This window comes from Mesoplodon mirus (assembly GCF_964341445.2).
Source record: "Mesoplodon mirus genome assembly, chromosome: 6".
NCBI classification, from domain to species: domain Eukaryota; kingdom Metazoa; phylum Chordata; class Mammalia; order Artiodactyla; family Ziphiidae; genus Mesoplodon; species Mesoplodon mirus.
Genome location: NC_138982.1, coordinates 136,826,790 through 136,850,851, shown reverse-complemented (window position 1 = coordinate 136,850,851; position 24,062 = coordinate 136,826,790). Strand labels below are relative to the sequence as shown.

The following is a 24,062-nucleotide window of genomic DNA, read 5'->3' as shown; positions in this document are numbered from 1 at the left end:
GGCGAAGGAAACCATCACCAAAATGAAAAGGCAATTTACTGAATGGTAGAAAATATTTTCAAGTCATATATCCGATAAGGGGCTAATATCCAAAATATATAAAGAACTTGTACAACTCAACAGCAAAAAAATCTCAAACAATCCGATTTTAAAATGAGCAGAGGATCTGAACAGACATTTTTCCAAAGACATGCAGATGGCCAACAGGCACATGAAAAGATGCTCAACATCACTCATCATCAGGGACATGCAAATCAAAACCACAATGAGATATCACCTCACACCTGTTTTAGAATAGCTATTATCAAGAAAACAAAAAATAACAAGTGTCGCAGAGGGTGTGGGGAGAAGGGAACCCTCACGCACTGTTGGTGGGAATGTAAATTGGTGCAGCCACTGTGGAAAACAGTATAGAAGTTCCTCAAAAAATTAAAAATAGAGCTACCATTTGATTCAGCAATTCCATTCCTGGGTATTTATCCAAAGAAAATGAAAACACTAACTCAAAAAGATACATGCACCCCCGTGTTCATTGCAGCACTATTTACAATAGCCAAGATATGGAAACTAACTAAGTGTCCATCAACAGACGAGTGGATAAAGAAAATGTGGTATATGTATATGTGTGTATATATATATATATACACACATACACACACACATATATATACACACACACACAAAGGAATATTATTCAGCTATTAAAAAAGACTGAAATATTGCCATTAGTGACAAGATGTATGGATTTTGAGGGCATTATGTTAAGTGAAATAAGTCAGACAGAGAAAGACAAATACCATATGATCTCATTTATATGTGGAATCTTAAAAAAAAAAAAAGAAAAGCAAAACAAGCAAACAAGCTTATAGATATAGAGAATGGATTGATGGCTGCCAGAGGTGGGGATGGGGTTGAAATGGGTTAAGGGGGCCGAAAGGTATAAGTTTCCAATTATAAAATAAATAATTCATGAGTATATAATGTACAGCATGGCAACTACAATTAATAATACCATACTGCAGACTTGAAAGTTGGTAAGAAAGTAGATCTTAAAAGTTCTCATCACAAGAAAGAAAAAATTTTGTAACTCTGTGTGATGATGGATGTTAACTACACTTGCGGTGATCATTTTGCAATAAATACAAATATCAAATCATTATGTACACCTGAAACTAATATAATGGTGTATGTCAATTATACCTCAATAAAAAAAATAATAATTAATTAATTAAATCAGGTATACTGAAAAGTAGCATCCTAGGGTACTAAATAGATTTGGTGTTCTAAATTAAAGTTCGTAGTAGATCTCATGGATGACATATTCACTGAAAATTTTTGCTTCATTTTAAAGAACAAACAGAAATGTCTAGTCAATCAGGTAATCGGTTTCTCCTGCCAGTGTCTTGTTTAATGGAATAATGGAATTATCCCTAAATGGTTTTTGCAACTTCGACAAGAACAGCAAACAAATGAACAGCTCCCAGCACAAACAAAACTTCTTGTAAAGGAGAGGGGCAATTATGTAAAGCACAATGGGAGATGCCAGATCAATGGTATAGTGGGAAGGCACTTTTTAATTTAAATGCAACTTTATTCAGTTCAGACCTACATCTTCATGTTTAAGAAACCTAAGCTACATCAATTTGCTAATTTTCCCCACTGCTGTCTTTTCTCCTGGCCACTGAGTTGAAGGTAAGCCTGCATTACTAACCAGAAACCTCAGGTTTCACAAGTTTAGGAGGTTCAAACCAGCGTGTCATCTTGTATCAGTGAAAAGAGACAAAAGAATCAACCAGGAGTACATAAAATCACATTGTGTATAAAATAGGAAAAGTTGGCTTTATGCTTCAAAAGCAGGAAAATCAGAGTCAGAATCCCCCCAAAAAACATATGGAGTTTAGGAAAATCACAAAATTGTCCTGGAACTGTGCTCCACAGGGTAACTACTCCCATTTTAACAATTAGATTTCATTTTGTATTTCCTTGTAATCTGAGAATTCTTACAAGGTCAGGGGTTCCTAGGTCATGGATAATTAACTTGCTGAACTTGAAAGTTCTTTGTCAGTGAGCAGAGGCACACAGTACCACCTTGTAGTGGTACTACAAGGTGCTAACCTTGATGTTAACCTTGATGTTAACTTGATGTTAGCAATTTGAACGGAGAGATTTTAGAAGACTTCAGACGTTACAGAATTATCTGGAAGCTTTACCTTCTCCCGTTTCCCAGTGTTAGTTATATGACTATATTCTCTGGCCTGGCTTGACCCACGCAACAGGGAAGGTCTGTGGCCTCAGACCAAAAGGGATCAGCCAAGTTCCAAATTAGGAGAAACACCTAACTGGCTGACCAAGGCCAAGGCTAATGCCCTGGCTTTGTTATACAAAAGTCTTTTCTGTGCCACAAGCTTTTTTTGGTGAACTCTCTCCCCACCTTCACCCCTGAGGAAGAAAAAGGAGGGAGTGCTATCCGGTTTCAAGATTCCCTAACCCTGACCTATTAGGTAAAAAAAAAAACAGTGACCCTGAGGCCAGCTTCGCAGTGGTTCACAAACCAGCCAATGAGCAAACCGTTCAAGGGCTCCTGTTTTCAAAAATGACATTTATGCTAAGTGGCTAGGAACTGGTGTCCCTAATTTGTTGCAAATCTTACTGTGGCCCCAGCAATCCAGTTCCAGGTCAATGGAACCCTTCGTCTGCCTTGTGGAGAAGGACACAGCGACACTACAGGAGAAGAGGCTGGGGATTTCTCAAGATGTTCATTTATTATCCTAACTCCAATCTGGGCAAGGCCAGTTTCTTATGGAAGTGTCTTATTTCAGTTTTGTAAGGCTTGAAAAACTGGGATTCAGAGATGAAGCCACAAAATATTACTTTTTATGTAGAATAACTTGAAAATAGTTTACACTAGGGTCCCTGTAGGTAATTAACTAAATAGGAAAAGACATGTGCTCTGTATTTCAGGAAGAAAATAGAATGTGAAGATTTTGTGAGGGTTCTCGTTTATCTGTTGCCAAAATAAAGGCATCCACACAGATATGAAAATGAGAAAGTCAAGGGGATTTACAGGGCCAGGGAAAGGACTTATTAGGTCTTGGGTGTCTTAAGTGGGCTACATGCCATGCTTGTCCAGTCCACCCAAGGGCACCACGTAAACCAGACCTGCTCTGGTTCCCTGGACCCCATCTGTGTTCAAATCCACACTAACTGATAATGATCTGCAAGACCCTGGTCATAGAGACCTTCCCACAACACCAGGAGAAGAGGCAGCTGAGGGGGCGTGGTTTGGCATTATCTCATTTGGCACGAGGGTAAAAATGGCACAAAACATTGGGTGCCCCAAACCAGGAAACAAAACCTCGTTCTGAAAGACAAAACTGTGCAAAAATAATAAAAGAAAAGATTTTCTTTTATGGAATTTGGGATGTTTAAGAATGCTTGAGAATGTTGGCTGAATCGATGAATCCATGAGTCAATCAATCCATCAATGACCCCCTCAAAACACACTGACGGTCAGCACTCCACCACACTGTGAGCAGAAATCCTCAGTGTCTGATGTGTCAACACATCCTCAAGGTGGACAGGACGGCGACAATGTGGCAGAAGGAGAGACCCCACCCCCCAGAGAAGAGTCAGCTTCCAGAATTCCCGTGCTTTACTCTATTCCTGACCCAGTTTGGGGAACCCGTTGTGTTGAGAACATTCCGAAATCCCACCTACAGTGGATACAGTTTAAAGCCGTAAACTCACTTCACATTACTATTCTCTGTGAATCGGCTGAATAATTTCAGGGGATTTTTAACTCTTTCCATTTTCATTCTGACGTTATTGGTGCAGGAAGTAAGAACTTAATAAACCACACTCTACAAACCTTGAAAAGCCAATTCACCTAATTTGCCAGAATAAGGTATAGTTCTGAAAATCTGGACTGCAGATTAAAACATAATTCTGTTACTGAGATATCACCGCTGCTACCTTTTAGTGGAAAGACGTGCATAATAAGTGGCCCTGGGAAAGACGATGGAGTTGAACTGATATATTCACTGATTTTCCCACAGAAACAATGATACGACAGAAGATGATTTTCTTTGCCAAGAACTAAAGGAACAACTTTTGTAGAAACGCCCAATCAACTGCAAAATTGGGGGAGGAGTGTCCAATGAAAGACAAAGTGTTCTAAAGGGTATATAAACCCTTTAAGTGGGTGACAGAGATGACATGAGGAGAAACCAATAGAAAAGTGATAGAGTCCCTTAAAGTACTAAATTCTTAACTAATTTCACAATTTCTGTTAGGGGCAAGGAATGCAGGAAAGCTTCTTTCTTTGGGGAGATTCCGACATGGCAGTCATCGGAATTTGACATCCTAGCTCAAATTCTGGAATTCCTACTTGCGAGTCTCCCTTAGAGACTGAAGGACACCCACATTCATGAGACACACCACTTACTGAGGTCCGATAACCTCTCTTCCGGCACCCTCTGCCCAGGCTTTTCTCAGCTCAGCATCATCATCTCCCTTCTTCCTCTATAGTCTGTGCCAGCAAAGTCCCCACTGGTCCCCACCTCTTGGTTAGGGCAGGAAGGAGCCATGTGGGGTGGTGGCAGACAGCAGAACACTCCGCAGTTAGGAGGGACGAGGGTCCGTGGGCAGGTGAACAGAAAGCTGGACCATGCAGCTGGGCTCCCATATCACCACCCACTATTCTGTCATGGTCAACAGGAAGGGCTGTAAGAGGCTGCTTGCAGGTAAAAGGCCAGCGGTTCCAGCTGTAGCATCACCATGACTACTGTGTAGCACAGACCATCTGAAGGTCTTCTCGGTTTCTTTAACTCTTCTGAAAGGCAGAGGGAACGCTAACTGGAGAGGAAACTGCCCAGTTGGCCCCCTGGACTTGCGCCCCTTCTGGTTCCTCTTCTGCCCTCTGGTGGAGCAACAAAATAGCCAGCGAGGACAGCAACAACCAACAAAACCCAGCACCAGAAACAAGGCTCCTTGCAGATAAGAATCGTGGCCCCAATTTTCATCTTTGTTGGTATTGTTTATTGTTATTATACTAGCTCATCCCATGACACAAACATTATGCATCACGCTTCTTGTAAGCCTATAAAGGAGAAATGTATCATAAGTGTAGCAAGTATTGAGTGTTTTTTTCTTAAAGAAATAAATGACTGCACAGTTGATATCATTTTCTAGACTGACTTTGCACACGCAAGGAGGGGAAAGCTTTGCTGCACTTTATCAGTAAAATGTGTTTATTAGAGTCCTCAGTCCAGGCCAGAAAGGGGATTACACTCTGTCTTGAAACATACTTCTCACTCCTCCGTAACCTTAGAACTTAGGGACGATTTCATTCCTCATTACACCTAGATCCTAAGGAATATATTTTAGATCTTAAAACTTTGAAACAGATCTGAGCTTTCCAAAAAGCCTATGAAACCTAAATTCATTCCCAAGAATGTATAGTATTTATTCTTTTCGACTGTTGTAACAATGTCTTATTAGGTGGATTAGGTGGGTGACCACCCTTGACCCACAAACTTAATCACTGAACCCAATGGCTCTTAGCTTTAAATTCTGGCCAAAGGCTTAGTTATGTTGGTGTTCATTGTCACAGTGGGTGGAATCAACTCATAAGAAGTACACGGACGCACAAAATGAAACTTGCTATTTATCCTCCTATATGAATTATGCTTTAAAAACTCTGGGGCTATTTTTAATCCTTATTTAATAATATGGCCTGATACCAACTGAAGCTTTTACACAGAGATGAAAAGCTTATTTCCTTGTAAAATTCTCACAAGGAATTATTACAACAAAGGAGCACCTTGTTCTGGAAGGCCAGCTTAATAACGCAGCCTGTTTCTCTATACCCTGGTGGTTTATGTTCTTGAATGACTGAGCATATTCCATTTCTTAGAGTGACTCCAAAGGGGAAAACGCATGCACCAAACAGAAGAACTGGCCCCATGGAGACCTCCTTTTATCTGCACTGCCCCCCATCTGCCTTGGAACTGCTTTAACCCGCTCTGCATCCCTCACCTTGGCCATCTTTCCGCTCACTCAGATTTCACCAGCTTAGAAGGGTCATAAGTCACATGTCCCAGGTACCTTTTGCCCAGTAACAAATCACTCCACATTTAGCAGCCTAAGTTGTGTGCTTTATCATATATCATGATTTGTGAGTTAGGAATTTGGGTAGGGTAAGGCTTGCCTAAATGATCCTTCTGTTCCATGTGACATTGACAAGGTCACTCAGGGGTGTTCAGTTGGTGAATGGGCTGGTCCCAGGGGTTCAAGACAGCTTCACACACTTGTCTGGTGTCTTGGCAGGTTGGCTGGAAGGCTGTGCAGCTGGGATGGTCAACTGGAGCGCCTACAGGCAGTCCCTCCAGCATACCGGTCTCAGGGGGCTCACTGAACAAAGCAGAAGCTGCACAGCCTTTTGTAATGAAAACCACACAGCATCACTCCCACCACATTCTACTGGTTACCAAGTGGTCACAGAGGTCAGGCCACATTCAGAGGGAGGAGAATCAGACCCCACTTCCCCATGGCAGGAGGGTCAAAGGATTTGTAGCCTTCTTTAATCCACCACACTACCTGATTTCAGGGTGTGCTGAAATGCTCAAATAAATCATTTATTTATAGATCCAGGTCTTGACTAACTTGAACTGGTTTAAAACTTTTTTAGCAGTGCCTAAAAGCAATGGTGTTGTTTTGTATTACCCAGTGATGAGCAGAGCGTTGTATGTGCAGTACTTATTAGAGCATATCTCACTAGCTGGAGAGTGACAGAGTAACCTTACTTTATTGCTGCTGTTCACGATGTGGATAATCATAATATATTGGTTAAAACGGCATTAACAAAAAAAGCCTCCCTGCATATCTGATGAGTCAATACCTCTGAGTTTTCTTAAGCATGGAATTCTCTGTTCAGAGACTTAAATGACACCAAAAAGCCATTGAGTGCAACCCAAACTTCATCTCGTCTGACCATTTATGGGAAGAGAGTTGAAGGCATCCAGCCTGGATGGAGTTCAAACAAAAGGAACAAAGTTGGGGAGAGATTAAATCTTTCCAAGATTCTTTGAACTCACCGTGTCCAAGGCCCTGACACCAAAGGCACCAAAAAAAAAGTGTTAATCATCCTCATTTAGGAAGAAAGCCTTATGTCTCCGGATCTCTAATAACACCTTTATGCTGGGTGACCTTCATAGCACGTGACAGCTGAGCTGTGCTGCATGTCTTGGTCATGCTTGTGGCCACTGTCCTAAGGGCCCCATCAGAACCCCTCATGTGCCCCCAGCCAGGGAAGAGAACAGGTGCCTCCCTACCCTGATTCCTCATCCCCACAGCCCACTGTGGCTGGAGGTGGGCCAGCGGTAACATAGGGGGATGGAGAGGGGTGCATAATGAGGGTCTTCCTACTGGCCACCCTCACCAGCAAAGAGTCTCACTGGCCGGAAGGCAGAATCCCACAGCTTTAAAAGAGAACCCAATCTCTCGCTTCTCCAGAACAGCTCTAAACTTGCCCACTTGAAACAAAAAGGGGGCACTGAGACTAGTAGCTACTTAACCAGCGCATACTGCTTCTCCTTTATATCAATAAGTGGGGCTTCCCTGGTGGCACAGTGGTTGAGAATCTGCCTGCTAATGCAGGGGACACGGGTTTGAGCCCTGGTCTGGGAGGATCCCACATGCTGTGGAGCAACTGGGCCCGTGAGCCACAACTACTGAGCCTGCGCGTCTGGAGGTTGTGCTCCGCACACTGCGATGAAGAGTGGCCCCCACTTGCCGCAACTGGAGAAAGCCCTCGCATAGAAACGAAGACCCAGCACAGCAAAAGTAAAATTAATTAATTAATAAACTCCTATCCCCAACATCTTCTTAAAAAAAAAAAGAATAAGTGGCTGTCTCTTAGATATGACAAAGAAATGACTGTCAAAAGGGCATATGGAGTGGCCCAGATCGGGGCTTGAGATCCTCTTTGCCTGTGCATTATAGTTATGGAACTGAGATTTGTTGCGGTAAGTACTACAGCTACATTGCTCTGCTCATCACTGAATATAAAAAAATAATAATAACTCCAGTGCTTTACGCACTGCTACAATTTTCTTAAACCAGTTCAAGTTAGCAAAGACCTGGATCTAAATGAATGATGTGAGCATTTCGGCATGCCCTGAAAGCAGATAATGGGATGGGTTAAAGAAGGCTACAGATCCTTTGACTCTCCTCGCATTGGGAAGTGGTCTGATTCTCCTCCCTCTAAATGTGACCTGACCTCTGTGACTACTTGGTAACCACTAGAATATGGTGGAAAAGGACATGCAGCTTCTGCCTTGTCCACTGACCCTCCCTGAGGCCAGCATACCGGAGGGGCTGCCTACAGGAGCTCCAGTTGACCATCCCAGCTGCACAGCCTTCCAGCCAACCTGCCAAGACACCAGACAAGTGTGTGAAGCTGTCTTGAACCCCTGGAACCAGCCCATTCACCAGCTGAACACTGCTGAGTGACCTGCATCACTCCCCCATTTTGGTCGTCAACTGTATTCCTTACCAGTCTCCTGCCATGGAATTAGAAAGGTAAAAATGATTTTTAACAGGCCTAGTGCTGTAATAGTTGGTCAGTTACCGTGCTCAGACAAAAGCCAATGTCTGTACATGCAGTCTGACAGTTGAGGCATTGCTGGCTTAGATGGAAAGAATCTACGAAATCATAAAGTTTACATTCTGCAAAACGTACCATTAAAAGCTGACCACCCCCTCACAGACATAGAAAACGAACTTATGGTTACCAAAGGGGAAAGCAGGGAGGAGGGATAAATTAGGTGTTTGGGATTAGCAGATACAAGCTACTACATATAAAATAGATGAACAACAAGGACCAAGGACCTACTGTATAGCACAGGGAACTATATTCAATATCTTGTACTAAACCACACTGGAAAAGAATGCAAAAATGTGTGTGTGTGTGTGTGTGTGTGTGTATACGGAATCACTTTGCTGTACACCAGAAACTAACACAACATTGTAAATCAAAAACAGAAATAAAAACCATAGCTGACCACCCAGTTCAGTCCACCTGATATAGTAGCCACGTTTGTTCACTGACATCATTCATTCATCCATGCACTGTGCACAGCACAACCTTCCAGACAGAGGGGAGTACAGCAAAAGGGCAGAGCCCTTGCTGTCAGAGACCTAGAGGCCAAATCTCTCCTTTCTGTCCGTCAGCACCCAGGCTGCCATCCTGCTCTGCCCACCTGTCCCACCAACCCCTCCCCAAGCCACGTTCTCCTCCCTCACACGGCATCGTAATTATCTCCTTCTGGATCACTCTCTAAGGCTGAGGCTCCAGAAAAGCAGGAGCTGTGTTCATCACTGTTTGTCACTGTAGTACCCCCAGCCCCATGCAGAGTGTCTGTTACGTGGTGGGTACTCAATAAACACTCACTTTCAATAGCCTACTTGGGTCCAAAATACCACTTGGTAGTTTGAAAGACTGAAAAGCAGCTTTTCTTTGCCCCATATCAAGACTCAAGTTTCAGACGGATAACCAAGTAAAGAAGGAAAGAGAAAGAGTAAGTTGGGGTAGAGTCCATAAAACTAGTAAAAATGGAGAAAGTTTTTAATCTGATGATCTTGCATGCATATATAAAATCAGACTTTCCCTCACAGACTGAATAAGTATATATCAACATGGTCTGTGTTTCTCCATAAAGCTACCCTTCCAGAAGCTTCAAAATTATCTTTCCAAACAATCTTTGATATTTGTGTATTTCCATCCTTCCTCTCATCAAACATAAGCTATGGGTAGGCTTCCACAATTCACTGGTCCTCTACAGATAGGATTTGTGATCATTCTGTATACATTTTGGTCAATTCTTTCAATGCATGGAATCCAAAAAGAACATCTGGCTAGGAGACACAACCTTGGAAATAATACTGATATCACTTCACTGCAGATGATTACTGATCACAAATCCATTTCGGAAGATGGCAAGCCAAGATCAAAGTGATATACCTTACATTTTCAGATGGAGCAGGGTGGGGTATGAAATGACACTGCTATCTATACATTTTAAGCTTTGTTTTGAACAGGAATTCATACAATGTAAGAAAGAGTTTGATCCTGAAAGGGTGTGGCTTGATAAAATGTAATCTGCTAATTAAAAACAAAGGTAGGGAGGCAAGATTTTAAATACCTAATCCTTCAGGATTTAAGAAGTTATAGGATAAAAAGTAAAAGAGAGCATTTAAAGATTCTAGGAAATGAAGTTGAAGTTTCTAAGAGTGCTATCACAGCCTATACTTTGTTTTCCCAAGCATCAATTACAAGAAATTACTAAGACTAAAAGGATAAATTACTCCAGTACAAATAGTCAAAACGGTCCCATAAAAACATATGCAACATATGACAGAGGTCTAATTTCCTTAATATACAAATCGGCAAGAACAAGACCAAAAGGCAATTTGAAAATTGGCAAAGGACATAAGTGGCCAGATCACAGAAAAATAGATACTAATGGTTTTTATTTATTTATTTATTTATTTATTTTATTTATTTATTTTGTGGTATGCGGGCCTATCACTGTTGTGGTCTCTCCCGTTGCGGAGCACAGGCTCCAGACACGCAGGCCCAGCGGCCATGGCTCACAGGCCTAGCCGCTCCGCGGCATGTGGTATCTTCCCGGACTGGGGCACGAACCCGTGTCCCCTGCATTGGCAGGCGGACTCTCAACCACTGCGCCACCAGGGAAGCCCATATACTAATGGTTTTTAAATACATAAAATTAAACTCAATCTCACATATACTAAAAGAGATGTGAATTAAATGACAATGGACATCATTTTTCACCTCTCCGATTCAAAAAAGTTGGGGAATACACTGAGTGGGGAAGCAAACACAGCACTCATATGGTGTCAGGGGAGCATTATTTGGTATACCTTCTTTGAAGAGGAAATTTGATAAAAGTTATCAAAATCTTAAATATGCATATCCTTCCTCCTAGCAATACCACTGCTAAGAATTTAGGTTCCATATATGATTGTACATCTGTGGAGGGATTTTTCACGATAGCATTGCTTAACGTATCAAAAAGAGGTAACTACCTAAATATCCATCAGTGGGAAACTGATTGTAGAATACAGCCATTACTAGAAAAATGCAAAATTTTTAACAAGAATGTGAGAGAGCTGCAGGCACTGATAGGGAATGGGTTCTAAGATATGATGTTAAGTAAAGAATGTAAGATATAACTGAATGTATTTCCAGTGTATTACTTTCATGAAAAAAAAAGTAGGTGTGTTTTTTTAAAAAATATGTCCACAAATCCTTTGACTTTCTCTTTAAAAGGTGGAATGGAATTCCAATCTCCCTGAAGGCTGGACTTAGTTAAGAGAATAAGACAGAAATGACTGTGTGACTTCTGAGACAAGGTCATAAAAGGCATTCTTCTCTCTTGGATCCGCCTGCTCTGGGGAAAGCCAGATGTCATGTTTGAGGACACTAAAGCAGCCCTATGGGAAGGGTCCAAGTGATGAGCAATTGAACCTCTTGCCAACAGCCATGTGAGTCAACCACTGTGGAAGTGGATCCAACCACAATCAATCCTTCAGATGAGACCACAGCCCTGCAAACATCTTGGCTACAACTTCAGGAGCCAGAACTACCCAACTAAGCTTCTCCCAAATTCCTGATGCAGAGAAACTTTGAATAATAAATGTTTGTTGTTTTAAGATGCTAAGCCTCAGAGTAATTTGTCACACAGCAGCAAGTAACTAAAACAGTGAGGATACTTACATATATGTTTGAATATGCACAGAATATCTCTAGGGAGAAAACTGAGAGGTTGGGCCTCAGGCATGGAAGAAGATTTATTTTTCATCACATTGTATTGTTTTATAAGTTTTTCTTATCCTAATATATTGTTTTTTCTTTTAAAAAAAGTACATTTTACAAAAGAATCTCATGGATTACATGAATGACCAAACTGTGCATAAATATCTTTAACCTCTATTTTATTTCAACTTTTAAAAAATTTAATTTACTCAACTTTTGAAATAAAGTAGAAGTAAATAGTAAAATAAACGTTGAAATATTTTAGAAGATATCTCCCTCAACTTTGCCCAGATACAGAGCCCAGTTTACAAATCATCACTCTGTCAGAAAAAGAGCAGAGAAAATCAATGATGGAAAAGGAGACGCTTAGGAGATTTAAGCATCCACCTCCCCAACTCTCAGAGAAAACTTTTCTTTGCTGAATATCAAAGGAGCTCAGAGAATGGCTAGAGCAAAGCCAGCCTATTTTAGAAAATCTTGAAGAATTTGTGCTAGGGATTATCAAAGGGTCCCACTCTCTGTGTCTCCCCAAATACAACTGAATCAATAACTCTTTAGTGACGACCACTGTATGTGCAGGTCATCCTACATATACTCTCATAGCTTCCTACTCATCCTTGATCCCATCTTCACTTCCTACCAGCATTACCAGGGTGCCCATTATGTACCAGACCCTGTGCCAGACTATGACATCTTCAGGGAGAAGAGTGTCTCTGGCTCTTCCACAAGGGACGCTAGACTGGGGCAGTGGGGAACGGGGCTTGAGTCCAGCTTCTCACTAGCCAAGTCACCTTGAACCAATCATCCATCCATCTGGTTATTTACCTACCATTACCAAAAATCACTGATTGAGGACCTCCCACGAGCCCACCACCATGCCAGGCAGTAAGGACACCCTGTGGATCTCACTCATGTGCATGCACTGTGTGCACACGTGTGCATAAGAAGTTAGCAAAGCATGATGTTTCACCTTGGTTTCCACCCCAACTAACCTCGTATGATTTCATAGATGTAATTTGTAAGTAAGTGGCGTTGACATCCAGAAAACAAATGACAAAAAAATGTCATTTGGGGGGAAAAATTAAAGTCCCAGAAGTGCATTTTTGCTCATTTCCCTTCCAAACACATAATTCATACTTAGTTATGAAAATAACATCTCCCTTTCAAGCTCTTCAGAGACCAAACCCCACAGAGCAGGTCTCAGCCTGCTCACACCTGGCTAAAGATGCACAGACAGCTGCAGCCTTCTGACCCACCAGAAGTGCATCAGATGTTGGTCCCAACAGACTCCCGCCCCACTCCCATCCCCCCATGTGATATGACAATGCTTGGGAGGCTTGATTTATTTACTTATTTATTTGGGGAGGGGATGTATCTTCAGGTGACAATGCTCATTCAAAGGCTTGTCTTTTTTTTTAACTTTTTATTTTATATTAAAGTACAGTCGATTAACAATGCTGTGATAGTTTCAGGTGCACAGCAAAGCGACTCAGCCATACATATACATGTATCCATTCTCCCCCAGACTCCCTTCCCATCCAGGCTGTCACATAACATTGAGCAGAGTTCCCTGTGCTATACAGTAGGTCCTTGTTGGTAATCCTCAAAGGCCATGTCTTTCTCAAGTTCTACTTTGTTCCCTCCTCAGTTTCACCTCCCTGGAGAACCCAAATGTGATGGCAAATGCAAGTTTTCAAGCTCAGCGTTAGCTGTTTATTAGTGGTCATATGAATGATCTCCAAAACGTAATTTAAGAAATCCTTAGACTCTGGCCCAGGATTATTCACTGGACACATTAAGATTTTTTAAGTCATGTGAATTTGCCAGAAAATCCATATCTTAGACTATCCCATCCCTAGACCCTGCCTCAAAGTATTAGACGAACCGAACTTGTAAGTGAGACTTCCTTAGCGACTAAACCGCCACAGCCGCTGAAGTCCCAACCTTACGCTGTGGTGTTAATATTTTGTCGTTTGTTGTTACTATGTTGGTGTGTTATTATGTTGTCATCCTTCCTTTTCACGAACAAAGAAGAAAAGAATCTTTCTTACTAAATATATTGCAGGGTTGCCGTATAATTTGATGGTAAATACTTAACACTTAGGCTTTCCTGTGGCCTGGCTCTTTTACATCCAAGAATACATTCTTGCATACATATAGAATAAAACAAAATGACAAATTAATAAAATGACAATTCTCACAAAGATGGGGAACATAAACCACCAGGTGGCTAAAATTAGAAGGAGATTTTATTAGTATATTTTACTCGGTCATATGTCATTACTTTCTGGTAACCAATACATTCATTTGTAACCAATACATTTATTTTTTTAAACAGGAAGAAATTTTAAAGTTCCCAAATAGAATGAGGGCTAGTTAATTTTAAAAATTGTGTTTAGTAGGCTGTCATATGAAGGTTAGGAGAATGTTTGGAGAAACACTGTAGTTGTCTCCTTAAAGAACAGTTCTGTGAATTTTACACCTCAATCATGGAATCAAAAACCCACCAAGACACACTTGCCTGACATGTTTACAAAACTCAGGAGGTCAGACGTCCATTATGGAATACAGCATCCAGATAAAGTGGAGCCCAAAGAAGGAACCTAGAGAAGGTTAAATCTGGCAAAGAAATCCTATTCTGAACTAATTTAAGGATTTTAAATCGAGTATTACAAACTCAAGATCTAAAATAGTCTGAAGGGTTTTTGCTTGATTTGTGCTTTGGGATCTTTTGTTTTTCACGAGAATGATTAGAAGGATAAGAAGAAAGTAAGGAGTTCCCTGGCGGTCCAGTGGTTAAGACCCTATGCTTCCAATGCAGGGGGCACAGGTTCGATCCCTGGTCGGGGAACTAAGATCCCTCACGCAGTGTGGCATGGCCAAAAAAAAAAAAAAAAAGAAGAAGAAGAAAGTGAGATATGCCTTAACAATCCTACGGGGCACATCCTAGGTGACCCTCAGAAGCTGTATTAAGCAGTAGTTGCTTGAAAACCAATTTCACTGTTTGGAGATCCATTTGTTTCCTTAAAGAAAGGAAAACAACAACTGAGCACCAAGCCAATCATCAGAGTCAAACATTCTGGTTAAGCAGTCCACGACATGCTGCCTTGTCTCTGCCTTCACAGGCTACTGAGCAGAGTCTGAGAAAACAACTTGTTTTTACCTTTCATAATATTCTTTTTCCAAGAAAATAGAGGTCATTAGGAAACTAAAAATATTTGCCAGAAATAAATAAATAAATAAATAAAATGGCAGGGATGGAATGGGAAAGGGACTATTCCTGTGCAAAATCAATGAAAGTTTATCAGAGCTGAGCAGATGTGACAATAAGAAGTCACATTTATTGCAGGCTTATTTCAAGTCAGGTACTGTTCTGAGTGTTTTATACAATCCTAATTTTGAATGCCCCACAAACTCATGGAGTAGGAACTATTATTGTTCCTGTTTTATTCATAAGCAATAAAAGCACAGAAAGATCAAGTAACTTGCCCAAGGTCACACAGCAAGAAAGGAGCAGAGACAGGATTTGGTCCCAGACCCAGTGGCTCTAAACCCTGTGCTTTTGATCACTGCAGTCTACTATCTCATACAGGCAGCCACCCGTTCACACACACCTTCACGTTCCAGACCTGTGCCCCACGTTGGAGACAGCACACAGAGGGTAGTGCCATGTGTGAGTGGAGCTTGGACAGAGGGATACCCAACCCAAATTGGGGTTGGAAAAGTCTCCCTAGAGGAGATGATGGCCATGCTGAATCTTGGACACAGAGCAGATAGCCAGGCAGGGGAGACCGAGACAGGTGAAGGGAAGGAAACTCGGTTCAGATACAGCACATGCAAAATTTCCAGGCAGAAAAGAATGTGGTTCTCTCTAGGACCATAAAGAGAGGCTGGCATAGCGGTACCATGGGTAGCAAAGCTGGGTGGGAGGGATACTCAGGCAATGCCAAGGAGACAGGAATCACATCACGGATAGCCTTGTGACCTGGCTAAGGAGTGTGGATGTATCTGAAAGTCTGTAATAAACAACTGAAGATTATACTAGGAAACAAAATGATCAGATCTTTTCTTTCTTAGCTCACTGGCTATGACAAAGGGACTAGATTCGAGAGAGCCGAGGATGGAAGCAGAAAGACTATTAGGAAGCGGTGTGTCCAAGCTGTAACAAGAGGCTGGAATTATGTAGTCAGGCGACCAGAACAAGGGGAAATTTCTTAAACCAAGGAGCAGATTTGGGGCAGCACTGTGATCGGATTTCCCCCTCCCCTAATTTCCCTGAAGTCTTCTGGCTCCCAGGGACCCTCCCGGGGATTGTACCCTCAGGTGATGTCCCAATACACAATTTTAAAATGTCTCAGCATCTTAAAAATTGCTCAGAACAGCACAGTGAAGAAACGCAAGCCTGTTCTTCCCAAACTCTCTTGCCACCCAAAGAATTCCTGAAATTCTGATCTTAATCACTTTGGGAACTGTTTTTGGTTTTTTTTTGGGGGGGGGTTGGCTTATTAAAATTTGCTTATATTTCTCCCAAGGAGGTCTAGGTCATAACCGGCCTCTATAAGCCTGAAAGTATTTCGGAAGGATTATGATTCAACATACAATGCACATTCTTGACCTTATTATCTGCTGTTTTCCCCATCTGGCCAAAGGTCTTTGGGAAGGGCTTTTTCAACAAAGATCCTCCTGTGAGCTGCCCCCGGAACCTAGTTCCTCATGTGTGATGTCTTGTAGGAAGGCCTATTTAAACTTAAAACTTCCCCACTTGTGTCTCTACAGAATCTTTGTTCTCTTTGAATCTTTGAAGTAAGGCTGAAAATAGGATAAAAAGGCAAACGATGTCCAAGTCGTCAGCATCTTGCATTCTTCCAAAGTAAATGTTCAATGTTCAATAAATATTACAGTATTTACATAAACTTCCACTTTCCTCCCAGACATAGCTCATCAATTCTACAGAAATGGAAGACCTTTTTGGAGCTGAAAATTTGGGCCGGCTCTGGGTCTCTGAGGTTTGAGTCCGGAGATACTTCTCACATTACAACCTACCTGTTTGCATTTATTCACTTTAGGTATTAGCGTTTCCTTTGGCAGAAATTGCTTTGAACATCAGCAGGGCTTGGTGGGGTTTTGTTTTTGTTTTTTTTAAAGTGAATTATTTAATAACCTCCTGACTAGAAGGGCCAGTTAGGATTTTCAGTACAAAGGACAGGGGGACGCTGGACCCGCATCCCCATTTCCCACCACTCTCACCCCAACCTTTTTGCTTCCAAACCCTCAGTTCTTCTTCGTGACGCTCCTTTACCTCTTCTCCCTGAAACCCAAGCTGTCCCGCCTCTCCCTCCCCGCCAGCACCCCCCCCGCCCCGCCCCCGCCGATAGAAGTGCTAGGTGACCATTAGGGCGCCAAGAGCTTGATCCCTGCGCGTCCCTCTGGGATCAGATCTTAACAGACCAAGACTAAGGCTGGGAGGGGGCGTCCTGGGAGTTGCAAGAAGCCAGATTTACCTTCACGAAGAGGGTGATGTCATGCTCCTGTCCCGGGGCCCCCTCCTCGGACACCTCGCCGTCCTCCTGGCCGCCGTTCACCGGCGCGGTCTCGTCGCCGCGCTCGGTGCTGCCCCCCTCCGCCAGGTGGTTGCTCAGCTCGGCCTCGGGCTCCCGGGCCTCCGTCGGCGGGGCCGCCTCCCCATCCGCGCTGCCGTCGAGGGGCTCCTCCTCGCCCCCGGCTGTGGCCTCCTCGCCTGGCCCCTCCGGACCCCGCTCTCGCCTCTCCTCCTCTGCCTCCTCTCTCTGCCCCAGGGGCCCATCCTGGTCCTCGTCCTCGCCAGCATCTGCCCTCGCGCCCGCGGGGGCCGCTTCCTGCGACTCCTCTCCCTCCTGGTCCCCTGTCTCTTCCGCGGCCCCCGCCGCTGCACCCCGAGGCTCCCCCGCAAGCTCCCCGGGGCTGCACTCCGCGCTCTCCACCGTTGCGGCCTCAAGCGCCTCGGCCTGGGTCTGGGGGCTGCCGTCCCCTCCGTCCCGGGGCTCACCCTGGGCCCTGTGCGCCCCTCCCGCCGGCCCCCCGACATCCGTGCTGCCCCCCGCCGGCCCCTCGGCGTCCACGCGGACCCCCGCCGGCCCTTCGGCGACCGTGCTGTCCCCCGCCGGCCTCTCGGTGACCGTGCTGTCCCCCGCCGGCCCCTCGGCGGCCGTGCTGTCCCCCGTCAGCCCGTCGGCGTCCATGCGGGGCCCCGCCGGCCCAGGCGCGCTGCCTCCCGGCTCCTCCGGCCCGCTCTCCGCCTCTTCCTTCGCCCCGGGGGCCGTGGGATCCCCGGGCTCCACCTGAGCCTCCCCAGGGGCCTCGCCCTGCGCGCCGCACCCCGGGCTCGCCTCTTCCGCCAGCTCCGCGCCGCTCGCCCGCTCCTCTCCCTCCCGGGCGCCCTCCTCCGCCTCGGCCTCGCCCTGCTCTCCGCTCGCGCCCCGCGTCTCGGCCCCCGGGCCACCGCCTGCGTCCGGCACCAGCTCGCCCGCGTGCCCTCCGTCCGGCCCCGGCCCTTCTCCTTCCGTCACCTCGGCCGTCGCGTCTGCGCCCGGCCCCCCGCCCCTCGGCGCCTCCGCGGCGCCCTCTCTCGCCTCCTCCCTCTGCGCCTCAGGGCCGGAAGCCCCCGGCTCGCCCCGTCTCTCCGCCTGAAGCGCCGAGCCCTCGGGCTGGCTCTGGGGACTCGGGGCGCCCCCCTCCGGCTCCGCGACCTCGGCCATGGCCACAGATCCCTGTCTTTGACCAGAGACCCTTCCTGGAAGCTGCTGAGGAGCCAGGTGGCGCTGGGCGAAGGGCGCGGTGCCAGGGGCCGCTGCGCCAGCTGCGAGAGGACCCCCTGCCCGGGACTCTGGAGGCGCCTGGGCGGTACGCTGGGCGCGCGGGGCGAAATCCTCCCGCCCCCAAACGCTGCGCCCCTTCTCCCGGGCTTAAGCTCTCTGGGCTATTCCTCCACCGCTCGTGCTTCTCAATGGCTGTGCGCCTGATTCCCACCTGGACCCTAATTCCAACCTTGGTTCCCTGGAAACGCGCTCGCGGAGGTGCAGTGCGCTACTGGGGAGGGCGCTTAGCTGCTGCACCCTTTGAAATGCCTGGCCCTCTGTCCAGGGGTTGACCAGAAGTCCCCGGTGCCAACTCCATCCCCCCTGAGGCTTGGGCGGGGTTTGCATCCCCTCTTCTCCGCCTATTTGGGTGGCCTGAGAGCCTGGCCAATGACAGTCTTTCCTGTGACCCTTGTGGATTTCAGTGAAAAGATCCTGATTCTACTGACCGCTTCGGTGTTTTCTGGAACAGCTTCAAGTTCCAGAGCCATTAAAATCACCCCCAAACACACACGACACCCAAACACCTAATTCCCACCTTCCCAGGGGTCAGGCGTTAAGCTCAGCAGCTGCGCAACTGCAGATGCCCCTGTAGTGCCTCAGTATCCTAGAGCAAAAGGGGTAAATCCTGAAAGAAAGCAGGGGACACCACACCACCTCCTTCCAATTTCAGCAGGGCCCTGCTGAGAAGTTCCAGAGGCCCCGATATAGGAGCAAGTGGAGCCAGCTGATCTTCTTGGACCAGAGATGGGTCCTGTACTCTCTCCATGACAAGTACTGGGGGTTCTGCCCTCTGGGATTATATTCTGCATCTCCCTGGTCCCTGAAGATGCCAAGAACCTGTTTATCTTTCTGATTCTCCTAGATTTTCTAAACATGTTCAAGGCTTTCGCCTTAACGTTGTGTGTTAAGGGCTTGGGGAGCTGAAGGTGGGGAGACAAAAAGGGAAGATTTGAAGAAAGGGAGCTATGGAAATCAGTGGATTAGAAATCTCTCAGGATCACAGGCCTTTCCTCTTAGAAGAAGAAGAAAGAAGAAAGGAAGAAGAAGAAGGAGAAGGAGAAGAAGAAGAAGGGGAGGGGGAGGGGAGGGGGAGGAGGGGGGAGGAGGGGGAGAAGGGGAACGAGAAGGAGAAGAAGAAGTTATGATGAAAATTATGTAGTCAGCTTGTTATGTGTCAGGCTCGATCATGTGGGTGACACTAAGGGGCTGGTTGCCCAGGATGGCACAGGCTAAATGTGAGCAAGCAGGGTTCCCAAATCAAGACTGACTGAATTTGTCAGGCTCCTAAAAGCTTTAATACTGCCCTGAGACTCATTTGTCTATCATGTCCACAGAGGGTTCTATTATCACTAAAAAATCAGGGAGCATCTGTGATATGGCCAATCACAGTGTGTGAGTCACACATTTGGCCAATCACCAGGATGTCTCAAGACGTGGAAACAACCCGAATGTTCTTCCATGGAGGAGTGGATGAAACAAACGTGGTAGGTATTGGGTTAGCCAAAAAGTTCGTTCGGGTTTTCATAACATCTTACCAAAAACCCGAACGATCTTTTTGGCCAACCCAGTACTTACAGTGGAATATTATTCAGCCTTAAAAAAGAGGAAGGGGGCTTTCCTGGTGGTCCAGTGGTTAAGAATCTGCCTTCCAGTGTAGGGGACACATGTGAGTAAAGCTGCAATGAACATGGATAGCACTCTATTTTAAAACAGAGCTTCTATTCTCAGTCACCGTTTTCTGCCTTATTTTTCGCCATAGCAGGTATCTCCATCTGACATGTAATATATTCTACATACTCATTATCTGTCTCCCTCATCCCACCCCACTAGGATGGCAGTTCTGTGAAGCCAGGAGTTTCTGTGTGTTACTGCCTAGAACAGGACCAGGCACATGGTAAGCACTCAATAAATATATGCTGAATGAATAAATGCATGTGCGCTTTCATATATGTATATATCAACCTGCACCAGTTTTCAAAAAGACTTTTCTCAGTTGGTTTTATACTTTGGGGGACAAGCTAATGTCACAAGACAGGCTGTTCCCAGAAATTCTTATCTACTGATGGTGGTGAATACTTCAGCAAATACTTTTAATAATTAGCAAAGGCCGGTCAATTGCTATAAAGGAACACAAAGGAAATACCAAATAAATCGTGTTGCGAAGGTCACTGTGAAGTCACTTGGAGATTTGCACAGTGTTGACTCGGCAGCCAGCACCAGATTAGCTATTTAAATACTAAGGAGAGTTAAACAGAGGTGACAAATTCAAGGATGGGAGTCAAAACTGCTGATAATTAAGTCGATTTTAGTAATTTTAGAGTTTTCCTACCATATTTTACGAGGAAGCCTGAAGCAGGGTAACTCAGGGATTACCAAGAAAATCTCTCAAAGGCTTATAAATAAATGTTTTAAAGGTTTGTTGTTTTTTCTGTTTTCCCAGAACAAACAGACTCATTTCCACAGAGATCACCTCTTTCTCTAGCAGATCTCTGCTCCTTTCAGAAGAGCCCTTGGATGATGATGTGTCTAGAACATTCAGATCACTGGCTGCACTTATGGCCAAACAGAAGTCCCCCTTGCACTGATTTCTCTTCAAGCTCTTCCTCCCCACCTAAGAATGGCCCAAAACCTGGCTTTGCTCTGTTATCTGTTATGGTATAGTTCAGTTAAGAGAAGGATATCGGCACAGAATAGTCCTCAACTAAGAGGCAGGGACTGAGCATGGATAGAGCATCTTGCAAGCCGATAAGAACATCACACAAACCAACACAAATAATGCCATGTGAACCGGGTAGGTTCTCTGGTCACATTGCCTGACTTAAATCCTACTTTATCATGTATTAACTGTGTGATCTTGAGTAAGGTTTTCATCTAGAACTGAGTGTTATAATAGGATCATTGTAATTGTGAGTTTTAAATCAAAGAATGTATGTGTCATACTCAGCACAGCGCCTCTTCTTGTTAACATTACAGCCTCACTGTTGTACTTGTCCCAGAGGACAGGGCGGTCACATATTGACAGAACGGTGTATTACAGGGATGGAAGAGCCATGGAGAACTAGGGTGACACTTTGTCCCACTTAGCATGGGATGGTCCAGGTTATGCCTTCTGTCTCGGCAGCATGATCATAGAGCATCCCGTGTCTTTATCGAAAGTGTCCTAGTTTGGACAGTGAATTATATGGTCACTCCACCACGGACTCATCTAGCTAGTGAGAGGTTCTTCTGTTTTCTTTCCATGTGATTTTGCACTGTTCTCAAAACAAACTAGATTTTGAACCAATGCTTTTTGGATGATAGAAGAGATTTTAAAAGGCAAGAAAAAGAGGAGGAGGGAGGGGTGAAGGAGGAGAAGGAGGGGCAAAGGGAGGAGTCCCCACATTTTTATGACAAACCACCTGCTGAAAGCCTTTCTGGAAAGGCAGCCCATAATCTGGAAGGAGTGTTGATAGAACTCGTTCAGCCCAGGGGGAAGGGTATGGAACCCTCCTGCCAAGCTGGTTTCTGGGTCCTGGAGACTGTAGTTTGAGCTTCTTATTCTGTTTCCTTTCCTTCTGACACCAGGAGCATCAATAACAATCCTGGTGGAGATGGAAACAATACCAGAAATTAAGACTGAAAGTCAATTTTAAACCTTTCACCTCTATCTGTAAAGATTTTTCTTAGCATGTTGGTGTTTTGCTAAAAATGTCCAATCTCCTGTATTTGCTCCCTACACGTTTTAGAAACTTGAGTTTCTTTTAAGTCTTTTAAGCCCTGAGTTTGTGATCTCTTCTCTCCAGTCCTCCAGAACCCTGTAATCTATGGTGATGGATGCTGACCTGATGGAACAGAGCTTAATCTTGAACACTGGGTTTTGGCTAGGGGCAATTTTGTCGTGGAATATTTGATAATGTCTGGGACACATTTTCTGGTTGTCATGATGGGAGGGTGCTACTGGCGTCTAGTGGGTAGAGGTGAGGGTTGCTACTAAACCTCCTCCAACACGCAGGACAGTCGCCACAACAAAGAATTAACCAGCCCATAATGTCAATCGTTGTGTTAGAGGAAATCCAGCCTCCCTCCAGCCCCCTAATTACAAGATCTGCCATAGAAAATGCCTTAATCCAATATGTTGACTCCACCAGGAACTTGGAGCAGTGGATGAAGGGGTCTATGCTGTGCTGGGGTGGGCTGCCACCCCTTAAAGCATCTCCTACATTTTACTAATGAGTCCTGATGAGAAGCTTTTTGAAATGATGGAGAGGTTATAAGATTTGTGTCTAGAAATCTAGTTTCAAATCATAATTCTGCTGCTTACTGGCCATTGGTGATACACTTACTGCACTGGATTCTTCTGAGCATTGAAAGAGATAATATGTAAAGTGTTTTGTAAGCCATGAAATTTCTGCACAATAGTCAACTAATATTAATTTGCCTTCAGGTAATGACTGGTCCTATTGTTTTGTACTGTCCAGTTATTGGAATCCACCTCACTTTTCCATAAGACAGGACATTTTTCTAAAATATTAATCCCTTGGCACTTGACAGGAAGCCAGCTTTCATGGCCCTGGGCATCCATTGATACATTGACTGAATTTAGGAAATTCAATTTCCTAAACTTCTATTCCTTACCGGAAACCCTGGAAAAAATTTATCAGAACAAAAAAGATACTCAGCCATAAAAAAGAAGGAAATAATGCCATTTGCAGCAACATGGATGGACCTAGAGATTATCATACTAAATGAAGTAAGTCAGAAAGAGAAAGACAAATATCATATGATATCACTTATATGTGGAATCTAAAATATGGTACAAATGAACTTATTTACAAAACAGAAACAGACTCATAGACATAGAAAACAAACTTATGGTTACCAAGGGGGAAAGGTGGGGAGGGATAAATTAGGAGTTTGGGATTAACAGATACAAGCTACTGTGTATAAAATAGATATAGATGAGCAACAATGTCCTACTGTATAGCACAGGGAACTATATTCAATATTCTGTAACAAACCATAATGGAAAAGAATATGAAAAAGAATATATATATATATATATATATATATATATATATGAATCAACTCTGCTGTACACCAGAAACTGACACAACATTTCAAATCAGCTATACTTCAATTTTTAAAAAATGAAAATGGGGCTTCCCTGGTGGCACAGTGGTTGAGAGTCCGCCTGCCAATGCAGGGGACACGGGTTTGTGCCCCGGTCTGGGAAGATCCCACATGCCGAGGAGCGGCTGGGCCTGTGAGCCATGGCCGCTGAGCCTACGTGTCTGGAGCCTGTGCTCCGCAACGAAAGAGGCCACAGTAGTGAAAGGCCCGCATACGGAAAAAAAAAAAAAGAAAGAAAATGATAGATGAAGCTAAAGAGAAAGGATGAACTGGAGTAT

At 44.5% G+C, this 24,062-nt stretch overlaps 1 protein-coding gene across 1 annotated transcript in view; it reads right to left on the bottom strand.

Annotated features, from left to right (window-relative positions):
- CLIC6 (chloride intracellular channel 6) overlaps window positions 1–18,573 on the bottom strand; it is a gene marked incomplete at both ends in the record, with an annotated part of 41,788 nt that extends 23,215 nt beyond the window's left edge. Inside the window, 2 exons of the mRNA XM_082625272.1 lie at window positions 17,341–17,908; window positions 18,044–18,573. Of these exons, the coding sequence (XP_082481398.1) occupies window positions 17,341–17,908; window positions 18,044–18,573 (1,098 nt within the window). The remainder of the gene's footprint in view (window positions 1–17,340; window positions 17,909–18,043) is intronic.
- Window positions 18,574–24,062: the final 5,489 nt, after the last annotated feature.